Source organism: Silurus aristotelis (genome assembly GCF_946808225.1).
Source record: "Silurus aristotelis genome assembly, chromosome: 22".
Classification (NCBI taxonomy): domain Eukaryota; kingdom Metazoa; phylum Chordata; class Actinopteri; order Siluriformes; family Siluridae; genus Silurus; species Silurus aristotelis.
This window is the reverse complement of record NC_139595.1, coordinates 14,833,075-14,851,872: the sequence shown is the minus strand read 5'-3', so window position 1 is coordinate 14,851,872 and position 18,798 is coordinate 14,833,075. Positions and strand designations below refer to the sequence as shown.

Genomic DNA, 18,798 nt, shown 5'->3' with positions numbered 1-18,798 from the left:
ATTTGTAATTATATTTTGGATGATCCACTGTGGCAACCCCTAATGGGAGAAGCCGAAAGAAGAAGAAGAAGAAGAAGAAGAAGTAGAAGAAGAAGAAGAAGAAGTAGAAGAAGAAGAAGAAGAAGAAGAAGAAGAAGAAGAAGAAGAAGAAGAAGAAGAAGTAGAAGTAGAAGAAGAAGAAGTAGATGTATAATTATATTTTATTTATTTATTTGGTTTTTTTTTTTGTTTTTTTATGTTGTTAATTTCATCAGAAGTAGTCCCAGTATGAACAATTGAAATTTAGACTTGCACTTTGGAGACTGTACAGGTTCTTTGTGGTTTATTTTGTGGTTGCCAGTTTGCATTATGACTAAAGAGCTTACAGTCTATTTATAGTTCAAATTTGACACAGATAAAGTAAAAAAGATCAACGTTGATAGGCTTGTGTGGTTCAGTGACAAATGAAAGTAAACAGTTATAAGCAGCATGGCAGATGTCAGTATCTATAATTCAGTGTTAAACATCTGGGCTCTGAGTTTTAGAGAAGTTGTGGTGTGAACAGCAGGGTATTGTAATATTTTTAACCTGTTTTTGTAAGCTGTTGTTTGTTAATCTGTTTATGTGTTTCTTTTGAGCTTTGTCTGAGTGTTTCTATTAATCTCTCTCTCTATCTATTCTTCCATCAGTCTGTCCTTCTTTCTTTCATTTTCACTTCTCTTTTCTTTTCTTTTTTTTTCCGCACTGTAATGACACAGTTACAGGTATTCCAAATGATCAGCATCAGTATGTTTGTTTGTTTGTTTGTTTGTTTGTTCTTACATTCGTTCGTTCGTTCCTTTCTTTCTTTCTTTCTTTCTTTCTTTCTTTCTTTCTTTCTTTCTTTCTTTCTTTCTTTCTTTCTTTCTTTCTTTCTTTCTTTCTGTGCTAGTACAGGGCATACAATGACCGTCTCTAGCACTGTAATAATGCAGTATATACAGTTACATGTTTTTCCAGATGTTCAGCATCTCTTTTTTTTGTTAGTTAGTTAGTTTATTTCCTTATTTTCTGTGCTAGTACAGGGCATACAATGACCAAATTCATTTTCTTTTTTCTCTAGCACTGTAATGATACACTATATACAGGTACAGGATTCCCAGATGGTCAGCATCGCTTTGTTTGCTTGTTTCTTTTGTACTATATGGATTACATTATCCAGCTGAAAGTGTCTTATACAGATTACTAATTCTAACTTTCTTTGTTTTCCTTCTTTCTTTCCTTCCTTCCTTCTGCTGTTATAGGCCGCAAGAAAAATGACTAGTTACCAACTGAAAACTGAAAAGCACAGTAATGGAAGTGGTAGCTCAGTAGATAAGTCTCTGAGTTACTGATAGGGAGAGTAGCGGGTTCAAGCCTCAGTATCACCAAACTGCCACTCTTCGGCACTTCATCAAGGACATTAACCCTCTGTGATCTAGGGGTGCTGTATCATGGCTGGCCCAAGCTTTATAACATCAGAGAGATGTGCAAAGAAGGAATTTAACTGTGCTGTAATGAACATGTGACAAGTAAAAAAATTATGCCAGTATGAACCAGAATCACAAAAGGGTGTGAATTGAGAGTCAAGACACAAGTAAATTCTTCACTGATTGTATGTTAACACACGATGGTGCCAGAGTACCATCTCTCTCTCACTCTCTCTCTCTCTCTCTCTCTCTCTCTCTCTCTCTCTCTCTCTCTCTCGTTCTCTCTGTTATTAACAGCAGGGGGCGCTTCATGACCATAGACCAAACATTTCTTTCAATTACAAAGGATTTGTTTATTTATTGTATTTATTTTTTAAATATCTTAAAAAGGCGCATTGAGAAACATGTCTACATAAAACTTCATTTCAAGCCTTTCTGGTGTATGAAGGAGGGAACAGCACATAGATGATGGGATTTATTTTAATCTAGTCTAAGGTGGCCTGTAGGTCGATTATTCAGCTGCTGAATGAAAAGAGGAGAGAAGAGGGGAGAGGAGAGGAGAGGAGAGAGAGGAGAGGAGAGGAGAGCCCTGCCCGGAGAGAGAGAGAAAAAGAGAGAGAGAGAGAGAGAGAGAGAGAGAGAGAGAGAGAGAGAGAGAGAGAGAGAGAGAGACTGTCGCTGTCTGGAACAGCAGTCAGTAGGTTTAATGTGATTTTTTTATTTTTTTCTAATTGATTTTCAGTAAGGATTATTGTGGTTGGTTGGTTGGTTGCTGGTGGTTTTGGAATCGGACTGCGCCGATGAACAAATGGCAGCGGAATCGTCGACCAGGAGATTCACCAAGAACCTGCTGAAGCCCGGCAGCGCGGCTGAGATCCGCCAAACAGCGTCCAGTGCGGTGCGGATTTCTGCTCTCACGGTAAAACCGCGCTCCATCTGACACACTGATTTACACACACCGGTATACACACATTGGCACCGCACCGATCCAATACCGTTATACACACACCGATCCCCTCCATCATACACACCAGTAGACACCAGTATACACACACCGATACGCACAGGTATACACACTAATACACACCGCTGTGTATACATACATATACGCACCTTTATATACGACATTACACACAACACACACCAGTACCCTCATCAGTATTCAGCAGTATAGACACCAATACACAAACATACACACTACTACGCACTAGTACACACCAGTGTGCAGCGGCGCACACCGACACTTTGCGTCTGGATTAGTGTGAGAGCTCTGCGCCAGGGCACCGCAGACCCGCCATCCGTACTGCAGAGATCCAGCGCCATGCTTTCATCTAGCCGCTTCGCTACAGTTAAACATGCCGCGCGCGTTTGTGTGCGTGTGTGTGTGTGTGTGTGTGTGTGTGCCGCAGTGTGCAGTGTCATGTGTGTCTGTGCAAGAGACGATACTCTAATTCAAAGATTTTTCGCGGGAAATCTATCTATCTATCTATCTATCTATCTATCTATCTATCTATCTATCTATCTATCTATCTATCTATCTATCTATCTATCTATCTATCTATCTATCTATCTATCTTTCTATCTATCTTTCTTTCTTTCTTTCTTTCTTTCTTTCTTTTTCTTTTTTTAACCTGTCCTTCTCTTTACCTGGCCATCAATCTCTTCTGTTTCTGTCTGCAGTAGAATGATTTGTCTGTCTGTCTGTCTATCTTCCATCCTGTCTGTGTGTCAGTATGTCTGTGTGATTCATTTACCTGTCAGCCTTTCAGCTCTGTCTATCTACCTGCCTATCAGTCCGCTCTATTGCTGTATGTATGCGTTTCTCTTTCAGAATCTATCTATCTATCTATCTATCTATCTATCTATCTATCTATCTATCTATCTGTCTGTCTGTCTGTCTGTCTGTCTGTCTGTCTGTCTGTCTGTCTGTCTGTCTGTCTGTCTGTCTAGACTGCCTGTTTTACATTGTCTATTTAACTACTTTTCTGTCTGTCTGTCTGTCTGTCTGTCTGTCTGTCTGTCTGTCTGTCTGTCTGTCTGTCTGTCTGTCTGTCTGTCTGTCTGTCTGTTTGTCCAGACTGCCTGTTTTACATTGTCTATTTATATAGTTTTTTTGTCTGCCTGTCTGTCGGTCTGTCGGTCTGTCGGTCTGTTCAGACTTCCTGTTTTACTTTGTCTATTTATATAGTTTTCCATCTGTCTGTCTGTCTGTCCAGACTGCCTGTTTTACTTTGTCTATTTATATAGTTTTCTGTCTGTCTGTCTGTCTGTCTGTCTGTCTGTCTGTCTGTCTGTCTGTCTGTCTGTCTGTCTGTCTGTCCAGACTGCCTGTTTTACTTTGTCAATTTCTATCTATCTATCTATCTATCTATCTATCTATCTATCTATCTATCTATCTATCTATCTATCTATCTATCTATCTATCTATCTATCTATCTATCTATCTATCTATCTATCTATCTTAAGAAACAGTTACTGATAGTAAGCTGATGTTATGGGTACAGTGCTGGAACAGTGGTAAGAACAGCGATAGTGGTAATTTCAGTCATTTCCCACAGCACACACGGTGGATGTCTACATGTGGATGTATTTAGCATGTTTGGCTTGTTAGCACTGTAGGACGCCACTGTCTGCCTCACAGTGCTTAAGGTCAAACACACTTCACACTGTAGTTGAAAAGATGGTCTGTTTTTTTATATTTTGATATTTCCTAATATTTTACTATGGATAATTGTGTGTAGATTTGTAGTTAGGGATGTGAATGATTTAAATCTATATATTATACTAAAATCTTCCTAAAATGATTTAAAAGGTCATTGATAGAAAGATATTGAGTGATGTACATTCCAGCGTTGTTACAGTGCCCCCAATTTATTATTATTTTTTTTCATATTGTAGCCTAATTGAGTGCATCCTCAACCTCAGGGTAATTACTGGTTTTACACACATCTCTCCTGCCCTCTGTGCTTTGAGGTGGTTTGCTTGCATGAATGTTTGCTTTGATCCTCTCTCTCACTCACTCTTTCCATCCGTCTCTGTCTTACAATTAAGTGGCATTGACTGGCACTTGGAGTGTTCAGCTATTCCCGGGCTTTATTATCAGCTTTTCAATGGGCCTCTTGGCAGAAGCGTGTCACTGTTGAACGTCTGAATCTGTCACACACCCAGGATTGTTGTTTCTCCAGCTATAGAGAGCAGCACAACAAAAAAACCAACCTATCTGAGTGTACAAAACGATACACAGTAATCTTTCAAATTCAGTGGGTGGGGAATTTTATTCTTTTGTCACGTCAGGTTGTGTTATTACAAAGTGTGATCTGCAAATGAGTACAAAGTGATGTGAAACCCTCTGACAACGTGTGAGTTTTCTTATGCATGAGCAGCTCCTGTGGTGATTTACAAGTGAAGGTCAACTGTTCACATTAGGGAGGATTTAAGCTCGGGCATCAGGGAGGATTTAACCTCAGGCATGTTGGATTGGTGTCAATGGACCACCAGTGTGTTTAAGGAATAAGGTTGTTGGTAGCTGTAGATGTTTTATTGTTTAATTTTAATTGAGTAGAGTAGTGAGTTATTGCATTTTATTAAAAATAAATTCCATAGTAACAGATCACACAGAGTTAACACTTAACATTAAAACATGGTAATTAAAAAGTCTGTAATTGATAAAGTGTTGCATTAATATACGTACCCTCTATGGACAAAAGTAATAGGAAACCTGACTTTTTTGGCCATGTAAGGCTCTTGCTTATTCCTGTTACAACATTAGAGACACACAATTGTGTAGGATGCCTTCGGATTTGATAGAATTACATTTTCCCTTTGGTGCCCCTGTGCACAAAGTGAGCTCTATAAAGATATGATTTCTCATTTTTGTCTCTCATTTTTTAAGTGTTCGATTCCTGGTTGTAAGACGGTTTGTCTGGCATTGTTTCCTTAAATATTTGCTCCTATAAGCCTAAATAAATTCTCCATGTTGACCAAGTTTTTTTGGGGAACTGGTGTTTAACTGTGTAAACTAACAGTAAGAAAGATGACTTAGTCAGAGAAATCTCTGTGTGATTATTTGACTGCTTTTGTAAAAAAATGTGATGTCCTTTGTCTACTGAATCGGTTCTAGTCTTTTTCTAAACAGAGCGCACATTATTCAACAGTCTACGACGGGTCAGAGATTCATGAGAAGTGTGCCGTTGTTGAAATAGAAGATTTTTTCTGGTTTCCGCTTTCTCTTGGACTGTGTCCGTGTTCTGGGCGAGATTGACTGAAGTCTCCCGCTGACCTGAAGCCTGGACACAGTCAGATCCGTCAAAATGACGTGTTGGGTAAATGCCATTTTCTACAGGGGTGCAAATGTGTGTGTGTATATGTGTGTGTGTGTGTGTGTGTGTGTGTGTGTGTGTGTGTGTGTGTGTGTGTGTGTGTTTATGTGTGTGTGCCAGTGGCTTTTATTTACCTCTTTCCAATCACAGCTTCTGTGTGTAACCAACCGAACATCCTCTCTCTGTGTCCAGGCTTTGAAATGTTCTGGAATGTTCTCCAGACCTTCAATCCGAATAAATGGAGAAAAGTCCTTTTGCAGATGTGTGTGTGTGTGTGTGTGTGTGTGTGTGTGTGTGTGTGTGTGTGTGTGTGTGTGTGTGTGTGTGATAAGTGTAACTCATTCACCCAGAATATTTATGAGTGAACAGGTTTTGATAGGAATATTAATGCAGACATCAGGCAGTGAGCCATGGAAATCTTGGCCATGTAAAAACCAACATTGCGCTTTTCCTTTGCTTTCGATTTTAATAGTAGTTCAGTTTGTTCTAGTGATTCTGGGTCTGTACAATTCAGTCTTTGCTAGTATGCTATCCGATGCTTAAATTAATGTATGTACACTCTAGGGATCAAAGTAATGGGATACCTGACATTTCGAGCCATATGTGGTTCTTCTTCAAACTGTTTTTCAACGCTGAAGACACACAATTGTATAGGATGTATTTGGATGCGGTAACATTTAAATTTGCATTTACTAGGAGAGCCAAAACTGTTCCAGCATGACAGTGTCCTTGTGCACAAAATATGCTTTATAAAGATATGGTTTACATGAAAGTTCTTGAGTGGCTTGATATAAATCTCTGACCTAAACCCAACTGGAAGCCTTTGGAATGAATTGGAATGCTGACTGCAATCAGTACCTGAGTTTACTAATGCTCTTGTGGTTGAATGAACATGAATCTCTATAAGCACACTCGAAAATCTAGAGAAGCATCTTTTTTAGAAGGTTATTAAAAAGTCAATGTGGGTTTAATGTGGAATGTGATGTTCAGAAAGCACTTATGAATTTGATGGTCAGGTGTCCAGAGCTCTACATGGCCAATTAAGATCTTCCACTACAAACCATGCAAACCATATCTTCACGGAGCTCACGTTGTGCACAGGGGGCACTGTTATGCTGGAACTGTTTAGGGTCTTATATTTTAAATGAGGGGAAAATGTAATGCTACTGTATCCAAAGCCATCCTTTGCAATTGTGTGCCTTTAGCTTGTTTAAAAGTTTTAGGAAGAAACACATCTGTCTGGAAAGATCAGCGGTCCTGATACTTGTGTCCTTATAGTGTGAATAAATTGAGAAAAATATTTTTTGAGTTAGTCAGAAAAATTTGGCTTAGAAAAAGACAACTAGCCGAGTTGACTAAGAAAATAGAAATGTATTAATGTTTGTTAGGACGTTGTGTAAATAGGCATGGATGGGATTTGTATTCAAAAAGGAGTACTAATTCTTCCAATAAAGCCTAATTCCTACCATATTGCAATTTTTTTTTTATACATTTTCATCTCCTCTTGCTGTAGAGGAAATGGGGATTTACAGACAGAACTATAACATGCTTTATCCATGCCGAGCATGGTGGTGACATGCCTGCTTCCTGTAGCTCCACCTGGCTTTCTGCCCAGTCGACCAAGACGTTATGGGAATGCTGAGAGAAGTACTGAAAAACTGGAGGGCTGCACGTGTATGTTTTGGCTACAAGTCAGATTCAGGAAGTATACCACTATTACTAGCAAAAAATATATCTGTGTTTGTAAAAAAAAAGTCACATTGGTTTTCATCCTTTTGTTTCGCTCGAGTCTTAGTGACGCCTTGCTGCAGGATAGAAGATTCTTTTAGCTTTTATTTACGTATGAGCTTTTGAATGTGTTTCTAAATCTCATACAGACACAGTAATTACATAACTGTCATTAGCTAATTTTAAATTCTCCATCCAAGTTGGTCAGAATGCATTGCTGATTTGTTGTACAACCTCAGCTCCAAAAGTAGATGAAAGCAACACTCTATAGACAAAAGTTTGTGGACACGTTGAACATTTCTTGTTCTTCAGTGTCAGGCTTTAAATGAAAGTTTTCTGATATTTAAAAGTCTTCAGTACTGAGGCCTTTGCTTTCTGGGGTTTCTAAGCAACAAAGTTGCATTTATTTTCCTGCAAGTTTTAAGTTAGTGATAAAATGAGAAGCTGGTGGTAGTTGGCCGTGACAGTTTATAGCTGCTATAACGCAAGTGATAAAATAACTTGTTTCGGTAAATGGCGCTAATCATTACCTCATTATATATAAATCAAAAAGTATGGCATGTATTGTATTTGTATTTCATCATCATGTATCTTTAATTGGTGTAAAAGCATCCCACTGCATATATTACACTGTATATGTGCCTAAACCACAAGCGTTTTCCAATTTTCTTTACATTAACGCATATAATCTCCTTGTACTTTCTATGGGTGAGGCAGCGATCATAATCATATTTAAGTAATTTTGATCTAAAAGTGTGTGTTTATTTAAACTAGAAATGGATGAAAAAATTGCAGTGGTGTAAAAGGAATAAAACACTTTGGAACCTTGCTTTGGGTTGAGCTGCATCGGGTTGCGTTGTTAATTATCAACTGTAACAGCATGCCTCAAGTGTTCTCGGTCGGTGGCATTGTCATGTGTTGTAGATGACAGGATTTATGACATTAAAGTCTATAAATAGTTATTATTTATCAGTAAAATAAGTGGGTAAAAGCAATCAATTTCTCACACAATTAATTAAACTGAAATTCATCGAGTCCAATGACATCTTTTCTTTACTTTCTATATCTATACAATTCATGTGTTTTTGTGTGTGCATGTGTGCACATCTGTGTGGACATATATGTAACCAATCCCCTACCACACCGACCCCCGAATTTTAGTCCTCCATGCCTCAAGGGAGCTTGCGCGAATGGTCAAAGGCCAGTCAGAGAGGTTATATTTAGGGCTTTATTGAGTGTTATGGAGGATGGGATACAAATCTTTTTTTTTTTTTTACTATTTAAATGAACTCATTCTCAAAGTTTTGCTGGCTTTCTGTCCACAAAGACATGCATACAATCCTTTTAAACATCTAAATATGGTCTCTTTCTCTCTCTCTCTCTCTCTCTCTCTCTCTCTCTCTCTCTCTCTCTCTCTCTCTCTCTCTCTCTCTCTCTCAAACCCTCTCACATTGTCCATGTTTGTATGTTCTGTCTATAACTCGTTATGTTCCTTCATTGCTAAATGAAGACTAGAGAGGGCCAAATGCTACAAAAGAGTCTCACAGCACTGAGGGTACCCCTCCTCCCTAACACAAACACACACACACACACACACACACACACATACACACACACACACACACACACACACACACACGCGGCATCCCATCATCATTTAGAACAGGGTCAGCCCAGGTTACACCATCTACTGCTCAAGGTTTTCTGTTTCTTCAGTCAAAATGATTCCTGATGTTTTTCTCTTTTGTTTTTTTTATTTCATGAATTGCTTTTTTCAGTTTTCATTCACCCAGCTTCGATTCAGTTCATGCTCATTTGTTCCGAAAATGTACGATTCTTCTGAGGATATGTACCCTGTCAGCACCTTCATGATCAGAGGAACCTTTTCACCCCGTCACGATGTTTCTGAAGTATATGCAAAATGGACAAGTGTTCTAAGCTTAAACAGATCACAAGCAAATCTAATGAAGTAAATTATTAAACTACCAGCAACGAGAAATTAAGGTCTGCATCATGTGAATGTGGAAATCAGGCCAGTCATCATAACTCTCCTTTCACTCAGTAGCAGGAATTTACATACATTCAGATTTGTATTTACCAAGCTTTACAGAGGAGGCAGTCCTAATGCTAAGTAGTTGAGGATAAAGGCTCTTGCTTAACCTTATGTGCCAGTTTTGGGATTTGAGCTCACACATCCTTGCTTAGTACTAATCATATGTGATGTGACAATTTAATCGCCTCCACATGGCTTCTCTCTGCCACAACATCCAGTGACATTTACTTCAGTTATGTCACCAGACCCGCCATTTCCACGTTCACACTCTGGTGAGCTAGTCATCATTCAAATTACATCAGATGACTCAATACATCTAATCAACATCTGGCTTTCCGGGAACCTCTGCCCCCTTTCTTCCCATCACATTTTCTTGACTGGCCTCCCATTTTCAGTTGCAGTGACAGCTATAAATGTATGTTTGACTTGAGCTAATATTACATATAGAGCTCCAGCTAACGATTATTTTAGTAATCGAGTATTCTACTGATTAGTCTATCGATTAATTGAATAATCAGATAAAAAAACTTTTTTTTTTGGTTTACTTTAAAAAAATATATATTTGCATTTAATTGTCATATTACTGTCATTTTGATAATCATTGACAGTCATTTTGATAATATTGTCATATTATCAAAATGCAAATACAAATATATAAATAAAAATAAAAGTATAAACATTTTTCTCAGATTACTTGAAAAAAGGTAAACACACTGTATGGTGTTTTCTTTAAGTTTTACTTTGAAATTATCCCTAACTTTGGAAACTTCCCTTTGTGTTCTTTGGCCTGAATCTTCTCCTCGTCCCTCGCTCATTTTATGCGTACGCCACGTTTATAAACGAGACCCATAAGCGTTCCAGAGTTTAGCGGGTGGTGCGTCAGTAATAATGGTCCGTGGGGAAAAAAGTGCTCTGTGTGTAGTTAAATGGACCAAACGATGCATCGGATGCTTTTTTGTTTTTGAATTTCTTGAGGTACACAAGAAATCGTTTCAGCCCTTATTACATAGGTATACAGTTAACGTCTGCTAAATTGATTTATTATGGATGTCTTTGGCATAATGAAAGGAAAAGTTTAAATATTGCAGCACAGAAGTGTCAGTGTTAGCACTTTATAAAAATGTGTGTGATGATTATACATTAATAGACTATGTTATGTTTTCTTTTATTTATGCAAGCAGTTTCTGACTTAATTACCCCTTCCTTCTAAACTTCCCTTAAAAAATGATGGTGAAAAAGCTGGTCATCCTTCCTTTTTAATAACTTCTAAACTATTAAATAATTAATTATGAGAAATCCAGTATACGGTATGGAATTACATCATGACCGTGTTTCATTTTCTTTTCATTATAAGCTCCTTGTGTTTTTCTCAGAGCAGAGGGGGATTTGAATTAGCGTGATTTGGAAACCCCCTGGGGATCTTTGTGTAGTCATTTGGGGTGTAACGGTACACAAAATTCAAGTTTCGGTATGTAGCTTGATTTTGAAGTCACGGTTTCATTTCAATTTCGGTTGGGGGGAAGAAATGGAAAACAAAAATTTCTTCTGTGTCTTTTATTAACACAGTTTATTATTATTATTATTATTATTATAATTATTATTATTAACATTTGTGATCATTAACATTTGAACAGTTTACATTTTTAAAACAATTTAAAATAAAATGTCTGCTTGATTAAAGAAAATATAAAATAATATTTTATAATATAATAGAAAAAATAGAAAAAATCTAATTAATGGACTAATACTTTTTTATTATATTGAATAAATTGAGTAATCAATTAAATTGGTACAAAATAAATTGATTAAATACAATTAAATGAATGGAAAATGTGATTAAATAATTTTAATTTGTTAGACCTCATTTGGGGGTCTCACAATAAAGATGTGTATGTAAGTGTCTGTGTCTGTGTGTGTGTGTGTGTGTGTGTGTGTGTGTGTGTGTGTGTGTGTGTGTGTGTGTGTGTTTGTGTGTGTGTGTGTGTGTGTGTGTGTTTTACATTAACAGTTTTTCCTCAGTTGCTTTGGAGTGATTTTTAGATCAGAAATGAAATTCTCAAAACACCTCCACGTCATGTAATCACTTGTGCACATTATAAAAACAATTCTTGCATTGTTCAACCTGCAAATGCTTTGGTACATTCATTTATTTGATTGTGTACAATTGTCTGCTGTTTTCTCCATTATAAGTTGATCAAAATATATTATACTGGTTTCACCTGAATAATCTTAACCCCTAAAACATCTAGGCACCAGTTAATGGCATTGAAGTCATTGAATGCAAAATGGATAAACCAGTTCTCAGAATCTGTCAAGCTTAAATATCTGATAAAGCTTTTTTTGGTAAATGTTTCTGAATTAGTGAATTGTGCGGATGAATATTGAATGTCACTAATGAAGGGGAGTGTACAGCATCAAATCCACCAATAATCAGCTACTTCTCAAAAACAGGTCAAAGGTGAATTTGGTGAACCTACAAATGGAGAGTATACAGACAGAGCAAAACAAAGAATTATAAACTCTGAAAATGAATGAACAATCAAAAAACGAACGAACACTAGTACAGTAGAGTAAAAGTGTGAATCCTGTCCGGTTTAATGCAATCCATTTAAATAAATCAATTTATGCAGTCAAATAAATTCATTTGTGCTGCTAAAATATATAGATGCCACACAGAAGGAAGTCACATTTTGTGCATTTTCAGGCACTGTGATCCAAACCATAGTTTATATGAAGAAATACCAAAACTGTGCACCATCTTATTGACTACTTGTTGATGATCTTGATAGTGAACAATGACAAAATGACTTATTATTCTTATGGGAATGAGATGTTCATTGACACAAATACTTACTTTTGAGAGATGAACTAAGGATTTTAAGAAAAGTACAGGATTTTGCAAAAAATCCGATATATTGTGCTGTTTGTACAAGTTGTTTTAAAAATGCACTTACTGGTTTGCAAATATTAAGGATGATTTGAGAAATGCTCCAAAGCAACTGAGAAAAACTGTAATAGTGAATTTTCTAAAGATATGATCTACTTAAATGTTCTACTTATTTCAGCATACTTTAACAAATGTCTTTATTCCTTCCATCCTTTCATTCATTCAGTCGCTCGAATTGCAGAATTGTCAGGATGCTCTCCTTTCAAGAGCTGGACATAAAATGCTAAAGAATCCATAGCGCTAGTGTTAGCTGCTAGCCATTGCTTGTTAGCGGCTAACGCTAGCGCTATGGATTCTTTAGCGTTTTTATGCATGCTAAAAAAAATCTTATTTCCGGTACGAAGTGAGTAGCCACAGTGACAATGCGCTAACTCTTTGTATACTCCTGGCATTGTGCATTTTTTGTAGTTTATTAATAAAATCTTTTAAAATGCACTCAAAGTGAGTCTAGGCGGAGACTAAAACAAACTTGCGGTCCACCAGTTAATACGTTCCTGAGGGACCTCAGAATGTTCCGCACGTCAAAAAGCATACATCAAAATACGTGTACCGTTACACCCCTAGTAGTCAGCAGGTCGGTGATTTCATATTTTCCGCATTTGTAATTTGGAAACCATATCAACATTTAGAAACTTTTATATATAAACAGCCATATCAGCATCATTTTGTTATATAATCTGCCTGAGCATCTCATCATGACAGATTATTTAAGAGTGTTTGTGTGTACGCTTGAATGTCTGCATGGCCAATTTCATGCTTTTCAACCCTTCGACTTATAGCTGTATGTGCCCCATGAGCACCCCAAAAAAAACACAGTGAAAGATGACCTCGTTTTTTTCCACAGAGAGTGCCTTTCTATCAATGCTGATTCATGCCGTACCATGCTCATATTCAGGGACGGCTGTCCTTCTTCACCGTATAGCATGTAAGAACAAGCGTGGTCTCTGTATCTGACTGATGTCAGTGTGTAGCAGAGAAAGAGTCAAATACATGACCAGTATCAAAGTTTCTTCTGACACACACGCACACAAACAGCGACTGTATGACCTCACACACTGATGATGAACACTAGTAACTCAGCAGTCGAACCAAATGGTATGAATAAAATGGCGTCAGTCACTACATCAGTCGCTACATATTCTACTGTTTGTGATCATTCGGGTAATTCTGCCCGATAGCATTATAATTTATATTTGGAGGGTGTAAGAAAATCATCACTGACATTATCAATGAGTATGGTGTTAGAAATAATGCAGAACATGCAGGTATTCTCTATAAATTCTCTGCATAATTAAGAAGTTTGTGATGCACATCAAAGACACCAGACGAGTGATTTGTCACTTTAAATTGAGCGTATTGACAACATTAAGAAAAAGAAGAAATATCCTGTGCATTTTTATTTCTTCTTCATGCCACAGGTTTTTGACAGGATTTAGGCTCTGAGCTCTAAGTATGCATAACGTTGATGTTCTTCATCTTCCTCTTCAAAATTCTCTCACTGACTGTGATTTGTGTTTTGGGTAGTTTTTGTGTTTTAAAGTGAAAACCTTTTCTTCAGTTGTCTTAAAGGGTTTTGTGCCATAAATAGACTTGGCATTTGGAGCTATCCATAATTCCCTCTATTATGCTGAAGAGAAGCAGCCACATAAAACAATGCTGCCACCATTGTGCTTCACTGTGACTATGGTGATGTTTGGATAATAATATGGATGATTTGATAAAATGTGATTTGAGATGATTTTGCACCAAAAATGAGTAGATATGATATTTTGGTACATTGTTTAGATTTAGATTTTCTTTTTTGAGATTGTTGTCTCCGCACTTTCTTTTATAGGTAATGTAATAGGACAGAAATATTTTTTTTTAACTTAAAAGAAACTATATTACCTCTAACTGTTGCAAAGCTCTGATGCTGGACACCACTTAATACAATTCCATTAATAGACTGGCATTTGGAGCTATCCATAATGGCCACTATCATGAGCTGAAGAAAAGCAGTAGCATAAAACAGTGCTGCCATCACCATGTTTCACTGTAGCTATTGTAATGTGGCAAATTGAATCAAATTTGATTGGGGATGGTGGGGGAGTGGTGGCTCCAGCGGTTAAGGTGCTGGGTTGCCGATCGGAAGGCCTGGGGTTCAAGCCCCGGTATCGCCAAGCTTCCACTCTTGGGCCCTTGAGCAAGGCCCTTAACCTTCTATGCTCCAGGGGTCCCTTACGAGGGAAATATCAAGGTGACGTGGGGCCGCCTTCCCGTGGGCTCACCACCTGCAGGAGGGACCGTAAGGGACGGTGCTGTGAGGATTGGGCAGCAGTCGAAGGCGGGGGCCTGCTTAGACTGCTGCCCCCTGCGACCCGAATTACGGATAAGCGAGAGAAAATGAATGAATGAATGAATGATTGGGGATGATTATAGTGGGCTTTGGGTTTTTACGAATGTCTCCGAACTTCCTCTTAACTTAAAAGAAACTGCATCACCTCTAACTGTTGCAAAGTTCTGACGCTGAAGAATTCAATAAATAGATCTTCAGAAAAACCAACCGAATCAACAATGTTTAATAAAACCTTTTTAAAACTGTATATTACTGGTGCATACATGGGTCTAAGAAACACTGTCCTACATTTGGTATAGAATTTACTATTTAATGATTATAATAATGATAGTATTAATAACAAAAAAATTTGAGATTAATATAAATATACATTTTAAAAATTTAAATATAACCTTATGTAGTATTTAGGGGAAATGAGTTTTACATCGATTGCAGTGATTTTGTTGGTAAAATAAAATAACGCAAATCCTCTCTGTCTTATTTTCTATCTTGAGAAAAATAAGTCTGCTTCCTGCTCCTCCCATCCACAGGGCTTCCTCCTGGGATTCGTGTTATGCCATTCACCATGTTCTGATGCCCGTGTGTACTCGTGCCCTCTGTGACCAGTGCTTCTGCCTCTTGTGATTATAGTTTTAATCCCAAAGGCTTAAATATTTAACAGCATTTTTCTGCAATACCATTTTCATGACCATTGATGCATGTAAATGGAGAAATGAATACAGTGTGGGAAGTTATGCAATTAGATTAGACTTGCACAGCAATTTGCCATTGATTCGTTTTTCCTTTCCTTTTTTTAATTGTAGAACACATGCTTTTTTATCCATTTCAAGCTACATTGAATGTCCTCCCCCACCAGCTTTTCTGTTTTTTGTTGTCTTTATAAAGTAATATGACAAGAAAGCAAATAGTACTAAATTCTTTTCTATCAGAAAACAATTGTCTCTTGCACTAAACAGGAATGCCATGAGGAATTAATGCAAATTCATTACAGTGCAACACACACTGATTTCTTTTACATTTCTACACAGCTTTAGAGCATTTCTTAATTGTTTTTGCACTCTATATATAAGCTCAGTTTCTTTTCAACCCCAAAACCTGACCACACTTGCTTTGAAAAAATTTAAACCTACATTTGTCATGCTGTGAACAGGAAGTTTGTTTAGATAGACACATGAGATAGCATTAGTCTTGAGCAATTTGTGATCGTACCTCTTCTTGTAAATTTTTAACCACAGGATGTGAAATGACATAAGGGAAGATGATTTAGAAAACAGCAACAAAGAACGCAGCAACAAATGTGTGCTGATTTTGATTGAGCACAGCACCCAGGGTTATAAATATGCAAAAATATTGCAATAAACAAACCCTGTACTTTCATTTTGAGAAAAGGTGCTACATCAATAGATCAATGGAGCATCTAAAAATCTACAAGGCAAAAGTTTTTGGACACATGCCAGTAAGAATATGTGAATGTGGATCATGCATTTTGAATATACCGTTCCACATTTAGTCCTGATTTAATGTTATAGTATCCACTACTCGTCTCGGAAGATGTTTCACTTGATTTTGGAGTGTGTTTGTGAAGATTTGTGTTCATTCATCCACAACGGCGTTAGTTAAGTCTGGTACTGATGTAAGGTGAGGAGATCTGGGGTGCAGTCAACGTTCATCCTAATTCAAGGTGTTCAGTAGGGTTGAGGTCGGAGGTTAGAGCAATGATCTTTCACTTTAACCCATGTTCACTATACCCTCATGGAGCTGGCTTTGTGAAGAAGGGAATTGTTATGCTGGAACAGGTTTGGGTCTCCTAGTTAAAAAGAAGGGAAAATGTAATTTTACCACATCCAAAGACATTTTATACAATTGTGTGTGTCCAAATTTGCACAGTTTGGTGAAGAACTACAAATTCAAGTGACCCAAAACTTTTGCCCAAAGAGTGTATTTGTATTCAGAATCCGGCTGTATGCAATTTCTGAATTAAAGAGCAAAACTAATCCAAAGCAGCTTGGCCTAGTAAAGGTTATAAATGGCCCACAATGGCATCAGCTGTAAAAAAAAATAAAAACCAAAGCATCAGTTTTATTGTCAGATTTTGCCTAACCACACGAAATTGCTCGACTTTACACATTATTGTTTTTGCCTCTTTGAAAGGTCTTTTAATTCCCCAATCATTTTGATTATATTTAGTCTTAAAAGACACTTAAACGATCATTGTAATGTCTGAGAAAAAGTTCCGATACAACAAAACTGGAGACAGTTAAGCCTCGTAAGTTTGCAAATGACACTGGAACAAAAGTTCAAACACAGCCCTAAAAGGTCTTTTTTTTTTTTTTCACACGTTTGGCAACGTTGTTCGCTTGTGTGTTTCTTAAATCAGTGTTTTTTCTTTGTTCTTATCATCATCCAGCTAAAGCCAGTTCTCAATCGTTCACCTCATCAGTGTAGCTCACTGTATAGGCTTTTCTCATTTACTCTGTCTGTCATCGTGTCTCATCTCCTGAAGGTTCTAAAGCCTCTCAAGCCTGAGCATTGTTTCTCCTCGACTCTTTCAATGACATGAGCAGAAGTTTGTGTGTCTCTGGATAGCAGTAAACTAAAATAGTTGATGTATCCTCTATCATGGGTTGGTATTTAAACTCTGGCCTATCATTTCCATCTTTAAGCTTTTAGAATGGATGAGTTATATATCCGATATTTTAAAGTTACGATGGGGTCATCAGAACAGATCTCAATCGTAAGTCAGGGCAGCGGTGGATGATGTACACAAACCATGTAGTTGAGTTAAAGTAGAGATAGAGTAGGTGAAATATTACTTCAGTAAAAGTAAAAGTGCTTACTTGAGTAAAAGTACAAAAGTATTTGCCTTCAAATGTGCCTAAGTATCCAAAGTACTATGATTTATGGCTATAATGTTCCCTTTAAGAATTTTTGCCTCAAGCCACTTGCTCAAATCAACTCAGTTTACGTGAAGACTCAAATTTTTCTCCAATCTATTAATAGAATGATATTAATGAGGTAAACACTGATTGATATCTATTAAAATTATCACGAGCCCAAAACCTTCTTTTCAACTACTTCAAAATAATTGTGCAAAAAAGGCCATATGGGTGTTGTGGCAAGTCAGAGTTATGAGCTTCTTCGATTATTTATTACTTTAAAAAAAATTTCTGTTGAACTGACACTGAACTGTATATTGGTGATAAGTAGATACAACCAAGCAGCAATCAAAACAAGTTCAAAACAGAGCGCATGCGCTACCCTGATTGGTGAACCAATTACGTTTTATCCACTCTTTAATAAAAAAACCCGACTGATTTTAGAAAATATAGTTGACTCAAAAGTATATATTTAACTTTGAAATGTAGTGAAGTTAAAGTCTCCCTAAATTTAAATACTAGATAGACTAGATGTACTACAAAGTAAAGTACAGATAGGCGAAAAAAGCTACTTAAGTACAGTAGTAAATTACATTTACTTCATTACTTTCCACCACTGAGTCAGGGACCATCTGTATAGATTAACATGGCAGAGGCAGAGCTGTTTCTTCCTGGAGACAGAACAGGAAAAGAACTTCTGGTTTTATTTATTATTTTTTTCTTTTTTTTGTTGCACTACAAAGGCATATTTGGTGAAAGGGCCATGCATTAGAATTCAGAAGACACTTCGTATTGCATTGAATCGCATTGTGTTGAATCAAATTGAAATCGGATGACACTGCATCACAATGGAGTAAATCGTATCGCATTGGGAGCTGCTTCATATGTTTATTTATTATATTGTGCCATTGGCTATGCATTGAGATGTGAATCGCATCGGCCTCAGTTATGAAGATGCACTTCCCTACTGTGACAAATTTCTATCTATCTATCTATCTATCTATCTATCTATCTATCTATCTATCTATCTATCTATCTATCTATCTATCTATCTATCTATCTATCTATCTATCTATCTATCTATCTATCACAAAAACAAGCTGCACGAACATT

At 37.2% G+C, this 18,798-nt stretch overlaps 1 protein-coding gene and 1 long non-coding RNA gene across 3 annotated transcripts in view; one reads left to right on the top strand and one right to left on the bottom strand.

The window, feature by feature from the left end:
- The first annotated feature begins 1,725 nt into the window (after positions 1-1,725).
- The window catches only part of dock10 (dedicator of cytokinesis 10), a 103,944-nt gene continuing 86,871 nt past the window's right edge, over positions 1,726-18,798 (top strand). For both annotated transcript variants that reach the window (XM_083525440.1, XM_083525434.1), the window contains exon 1: positions 1,726-2,346. In XM_083525440.1, coding sequence (XP_083381566.1) covers positions 2,236-2,346 — 111 coding nt within the window. In that variant the 5' untranslated portion in view covers positions 1,726-2,235. The remainder of the gene's footprint in view (positions 2,347-18,798) is intronic.
- On the bottom strand, positions 2,913-18,753 carry LOC310717831. Its single transcript, XR_014530959.1, has 2 exons — positions 18,660-18,753; positions 2,913-3,017 (listed from the first exon to the last, which is right to left on the bottom strand). It is a non-coding gene; the product is annotated as an uncharacterized lncRNA (long non-coding RNA).